The sequence below is a fragment of the Nothobranchius furzeri genome, chromosome 8 (genome assembly GCF_043380555.1).
Source record: "Nothobranchius furzeri strain GRZ-AD chromosome 8, NfurGRZ-RIMD1, whole genome shotgun sequence".
Classification (NCBI taxonomy): domain Eukaryota; kingdom Metazoa; phylum Chordata; class Actinopteri; order Cyprinodontiformes; family Nothobranchiidae; genus Nothobranchius; species Nothobranchius furzeri.
In genome coordinates this window covers 66,348,980-66,355,125 of record NC_091748.1, presented here as the reverse complement: position 1 = coordinate 66,355,125, position 6,146 = coordinate 66,348,980, and the positions used below count along the sequence as shown (strand labels likewise).

General features: G+C 43.9%; 1 protein-coding gene across 4 annotated transcripts in view; it reads right to left on the bottom strand.

Moving 5' to 3' along the window:
- crb1 (crumbs cell polarity complex component 1) overlaps window positions 1–6,146 on the bottom strand; it is a 31,106-nt gene that overhangs the window by 18,050 nt on the left and 6,910 nt on the right. For 2 of the 4 annotated variants that reach the window (XM_015970889.3, XM_015970890.3), the window contains exons 2-6: window positions 3,062–3,295; window positions 2,417–2,612; window positions 2,178–2,317; window positions 1,515–1,694; window positions 1–683 (exon numbers count right to left, since the gene is read on the bottom strand). The exon at window positions 1–683 is cut by the window's left edge and continues 274 nt beyond it. In XM_015970889.3, the coding sequence (XP_015826375.3) occupies window positions 1–683; window positions 1,515–1,694; window positions 2,178–2,317; window positions 2,417–2,612; window positions 3,062–3,295 (1,433 nt within the window). Of the gene's footprint in view, window positions 684–994; window positions 1,160–1,514; window positions 1,695–2,177; window positions 2,318–2,416; window positions 2,613–3,061; window positions 3,296–6,146 lie in introns of those variants that run through there. The other 2 variants (XM_070554231.1, XM_070554232.1) reach the window with 2 other exon arrangements.

Here is a 6,146-nt window from a genome sequence, read left to right as displayed (position 1 = left end):
GTTTTGAGGAGAAGCCTCTTGTCCCACTATGGTTCTTTGGACGAGCACCTTTCTGTAGCAGGACTGGTCTCCACAGATCCCAGCATCATCCAGCAGTTTAAGGCTGAGGGCCCAGTTTGTGAGCACAGCCTCTACAGAATGCCACTCTCCATCTGTGACGTTGTGTGGAAACTCCAGGATCTGACTTTCTGCTTCAGCCCCGTCTGAGTCCTCCCTCCTGAGTGTGAGGCGTAGCTGCCCCCCCTCCAGCTCCAAACTCAGCAGCAGCCCCCTGATGTTCCGCTGGAACAGCAATGCTCTGGGTAAAACGGTCTTGAAGCTCAATGTGATGTTGCAGGTTAATTCAGGATCCAACAAGGGGTTGTGCAACAACAAGTACCCTCTGCGCTCGAAGGAGAACGTGGTCGGGGTGTAACAGAGTGGTCCAGTGTATCCAGGTGTGCAAGAACAGGTGTATCCATGGGTGTCATCCAGCAGGAACGGGGAGCAGGAGCCCTGGTTCTGGCACTCGTGGCCCTCACAGCCCACCAACTTCACATCACAGCTGGCTCCTCCGTACAGAACTCCATCATGACTCTGTTTCGGGCAGTGACAAATATAGCCTCCATCTTGGTTCTCACATCTGCCGCCATTCTGGCAAGGACTGGATTCACATGAGTTCATCAGGTTCTGGCAGAAGGAACCTGTCAGCAGACAAATATCAGAAAAAGTCACTTTTTCATTTGTTTTCAACACATTTTCAAACGTTTCCTCGTTCCTACAAAGGTTCACATTCATAAATGTGACTATAACGTCAGACATGTTTGTCAATTCTTGTCCCCAGCATGGAGATAAACAGCAGAACAAAACACCAAATTAAATCCCTGCTGTAAAACAAAAACGTTTTAGTCCCAAACCCTTCTTAGGTTGGGGTCTTGTGTTTTTACTGCTAACAGAAGGTGAATCAGCCTTACATAACAGCTTTACAGAAACTATTCACACAAAAACAAATTACCTGTCCCGAGCATCAAAATCCCCAGAATCCATGGAGCAGATGTCCACATCATGCTGACACGTTTGCCCCCAGAACTGCCCCAGAACCATCTTATTGCACCATATTAGTTTGAGTCGGTCCCGGCCGTTCCTGCAGCACTTGTGTACTTGCTAGGGCTGAACAGGTCCAGTCAGGAGACCGGCAAAGCCAGATCCTGGGGATTAAGCTAATGCTATTTGTCCACCTTACTGAGTCAGTGCTACTGCGGCCGGCGGGGAGTCCGTTTTTAGAACACGGTTCTGATCCGAGAACAGATCAAAACCTTAACACCACAGGAGCTTCTCTAATGAGCACGGAGACAAAAGCGTCTTACAACTAAAAACTTACCTTCCTGTTACTGTTTGTGTGCCTTAAAATAATTACGTTATTTACTTTTTCATCATTTTACATGGTTTATACTACAACTCACAACTAAACGAACAGCAGATGAAACTGAATCAAATCTAAAAGTGACTCGTGACTCTGGTTTTAGAGAAGCTACCTGTTGTTCCTGGAGGACAGAGGCAGGTGAAGCCTGCAGCTTGACTCGGGGGATTTCCTTCTGGCTCAGCGCCGTCCAAGTCCTGCCATGACCTCTCAATGCAGCTGCCGCCATGCATGCAGGGCCTGCTGCTGCTGCTGCACTCACCGATGTGGATCTCACAGTGCCGCCCCTCAAACCCTGTTATGAGATCAAAGTCAGGAAGAAATGGGTACACACACACACACACACACACACACACACACACACGTGTGAATGTGTTTTGTTCTCTCTGACTTGGATAAAAGCCCAACACATTCCTGAATGAAGCAGCTCCAATCTACTCGATTGCTCGTGCAAAAGCTACCGTCATGACTCGTTCACTCCGGTCGTCACAGGCGAGTTGGCAAGCCTTCTCCAGATGTTTCCTGTGTCATTCCATTATGTGGGATGATGTACCAAGCCTACCAGAACTGGGGCGTCCCAACTCTTCAGAGAGCATCCCTTACCCAGTGCTTCCATTCCCTTCCTCTGCAGCACTCTGTGCACTGCCCTCGCTGTTTGCACTATTTCTTCTCTTCCTCTGACAGAGGCTGACTAGTGTTCGATTAATTCTCGTTCATATCTTGCTCTGGATAAAAGCGTCTGCCAAACACATGAATGCAAATATTTTACATCACTCACCAGGCCTGCACTCACAGGTGTAGTTCCCGTGGTTGTCCCTGCAGGTGGCGATGTTGATGCAGGGATCAGAGTGGCACTGTGACAAGGGCGTCTCACAGTGTCGGCCAGTGAAGCCTGTGTGTGAGCAGTCACAGCTGTACCTGAGACGATCACGTGCTCTTATCAGTAATTGGTTTTAAGCATTTCCTTTGGTCTCTTTTTAAAGAGAGAATCTTGTCTTCAGGTGTTAATTTCCTTACTCATTCACCCCATCGATGCACACGGCCCCGTTTTGGCACGGCTGCTCTTGGCACTCATCAGTGTTGATTTCGCACCGGTGTCCTTGGAAACCAGGGAGGCAGGTGCATCTGAAGCCCTCGGCGTAGCTATGACAACGACCACCGTTTTGACATGGCTCTGACTGACACTCGTCAGTCTGGACCTCACATGTGGTCCCTGGGAACATCAAAACAGTCGAGATGTCGGAGGCAGACAAAGAAAAAGCAGGGCTTTCATGTGGACCGGCTGTGATCATGTGTGGATTTCTCTTTTATATCACAGCAAAGCTTCTTTCTGCAGCTGTTCGTCTTTAAACCTGATAATAGTCGTGTTGTGTTCAGAATGATCATCTGATAATCCAGCAAAGCAGAAGGAGAAGGCTTTTCATAGAAAAGAACTCTTCCTTCCTACAGAGATGCTACAACAATACAATTTTCTGTTTCATCCAGACGTACATGTTTATTAATGCGTTAATGCATTACACACCTCGATCCATTCTCACTGAGATGCATTTAGTTAAAACATCTGGAAAGATCAAAGATTTCCCATTTAAACAGCTAAGTTGCTCCCTTTTAGCATCACGTGGATGTTTTAATTTGGTGCATTTCTTTGTGAACTTATCTCACCTGTGAATCCAGGAGAACACACGCAGGAAAATCGGCCCACTCTGTCCACGCAGGTGGCTCCGTTTCTGCAGGGCTGTGAAACACACTCGTTCACATCTATCTGGCAGCGAGCGCCTTGGAAGCCTGGCACGCAGAAGCAAGAGTATCCGTTCCCGCGGTTCCGGCATATAGCCTGGTTTTGGCACGGATTTGGGAAGCAATGGTCCACAGCTGGATGCTTGTCATGAGATGTGCCTGAAAACAAAATAAAACAGTGGTTCTGATGTTTTTCTCACAGCTACAAGAATTATTCATCTCAGCCATAGATCAAATGGAAGCAGGGCATCAGGGCAGCACCTCCTGAAACAAACAAACGATAATAAATGAGCTGAAGTGTGAATCAATAAGTAAAGATAGTCGTTCTTTGGTGAGAAATTAAAATAAAACTGCTAAAATAAATGTATCTGTAAGAATCTGTAGAATAATCTGCTTTTCCACACTTGTTTGCATCAATGAAAACAAACCGTCCTTGAGTCTGTTTATGCCACATGATGCCCCTGCATTATGAATTTTATAATGTTGCATTTCCACCATGTTTGACTAAGAAATGTGTGTAAATAATCATATTTATTTCACTATGTTCACAGCTTGCTTGTGCAAAACCAAAGGCTTAACAACTCTAAAGCTTTTTGTGTGAACCAGGGGTGTCCAAACTTTTCTACACAAGCCAAAATCAACAACTTGAAAGTACTCACGATACTTCTTAGTAGTTCTTTTCTACCTCTAAAAATATTTAGGTTTTTTTAAAAGCAGTACAATATTGCAATACATGTATAATAATTTAATGAAAAGAAGAGTTTTTTGTTTTTGTAGAACATATCTGTAAAACTTTGTAGATTTAAGTGCAGTTAAAACGGACGTGGATAAACTACAGAGAGCTCAGAATAGAGCTGCAAGGCTAGCTCTCGGTTGTCCTCATAGAGCCAGTATCAACTGGATGCACCACGGGTTGTCCTGGATGAAGGTAAATGACAGATTAGGATGTAGCCTGATTATCTCTTTGCAGAAAACTTGGATATCACATAAACCTTTTAGTTTGTTCACAAAGTTGCTACCGACATGTAAGAGACATGTAGCCTCCCAATTAACCTTTACCCTTCCACTGCCAAAAACTAATGCCCTGAAGAGAACAGTCATTTACAGAGCTGTTTCATATTGGAATATTCTGCCTCCAGGAGTGGCATTAATAAATTAATAAATGATCATGGCAGGTTCCCAAAAAATTCTTAAGACTTTGGTCATACATAATAATTTAAAACTAAGTGACTGATGTGGGTTTTTTAATTAGTTTTCTATAGTTATTAACTGGCCTGTGTGTGTGTGTGTGTGTGGGGGGGGGGGGGGGGGGGGTATTTTATTTTCTTATTTGAATGATTTTTATCTTTGCTGAATTTTCTTGTCAATTGATATGTTTGTTTAAATGTTTTGTATGTTATTTATCTTACACTGTATACGTACTATTGTAAATGAAGAATAGTCTTCACCATGGCGAAGACTAATGGGGATCCTTAAATAAACAAATAGAAGTAGAAAAGAGTTTTGGGCCACTTTTTCTTCATTAATAGTGTTAACATTTACGGATGATTCTCACAAGTCTGGACTTTCACGAAGTCAGTGAGGGTTTGTGGTTCGATTTAAGATGAAGCTGAAAAACCTAATACTTTGGATTAGATTTAACCAAGTAAAAACATTTATTTTACTGGAACATATAATATTAAATATATATATAATAAACGTTTCCATCTGCACCAACAGTTTGCAGGAGAGACAAAATTCTACCAAGGGCCTCAAGTGGCCCCTGGGCCACACCTTAGAGTAACTTTGGTGTAACCCCTCTAAAAATCATATAAGCTGTTTTTTCAGGACCATAGCGTTTGCAAAATGGGATTTGCTGTGGCTCCCTGGGGAGGATAAAGGTCGTTTATAAGATCAGATCGTGGCGGTAATGTGGCGCAATCGTGGCAATCTTACAAAAGATTAGGTGATGGCGGCATAAAGAGGGTATGGAGGCGGTCTCTGTGCTGCCGCAGACTTCCGTTTATCTTGGACATAACTTGCTTTTTATTGCAATTAAAGCCGTGATCGTTACGTTTTTTTAACAAGCAGCTCCTAAAGGTGTCTGTCCCCATCAGTCCCTCTCTGGTGATCTGAGCTTCAGCTCTAACAGAGAGGCTCATGGAGCGCCGCGGCGCTTCAGTTTGCCATCTCAGCTGATTTTGTTCAAAAGCAAACCTTATTGCCTGTGTTTACTTTCATTTTCAATAAATTTGCCAGCCGGAGCTCAGCAATAACTCCCCATGTCATCATGACATCTGCCTCTGTTGCACCAGGGCACATAAGACAGACCATTACTGCAATATTACTACCAAGCGAGGCAGAACAAATGCCGCAAGTGTCGCACAACGCCATGCTGGCATGGTGTGTCTTATAAAAGAGGCTATAGTCACAAAAGTAAACTAAAAATTGAACTGTTGAACTGTCACATGCTGCAAAATTACTCAATCATTCTTTAATGAGCAAGTCACGCCCTACTAGAGTCTTACTTCACTCCCACTTCCTGTTTGAAAAATGCTACAAATGCTGTTGCCTGGCAGACTGAGAGGGCAGAGCTGCTAACAAATACACACACGCACACACACACACACACACACACACACACACACACACACACACACACACACACACACACACACACACACACACACACACACACACACACACACACACACACACACACACACACACACACACACACACACACACACACACACACAGGGGCCGTTTCTTAATATGCATAGTTGTCCGAACTTTTGTACTCACATCCTTGGGAAACGTCATCAACGACGGCCCAAGGACTATTCCAATCCTGCATGATGGCAAGTTCGTTGGACTTGGGAGAGCAAAGTTTGCCGTAATGCATTGTATGGCAAACAGTTAAACTCCGAACAACAGAGGAAAAAGCTATTAACTGTCATGTTTTATATTACAGTCACAAATAAAACAATATAAAGCTGTCTGTTATTGTAAATATTTGTGTGTAACCTGT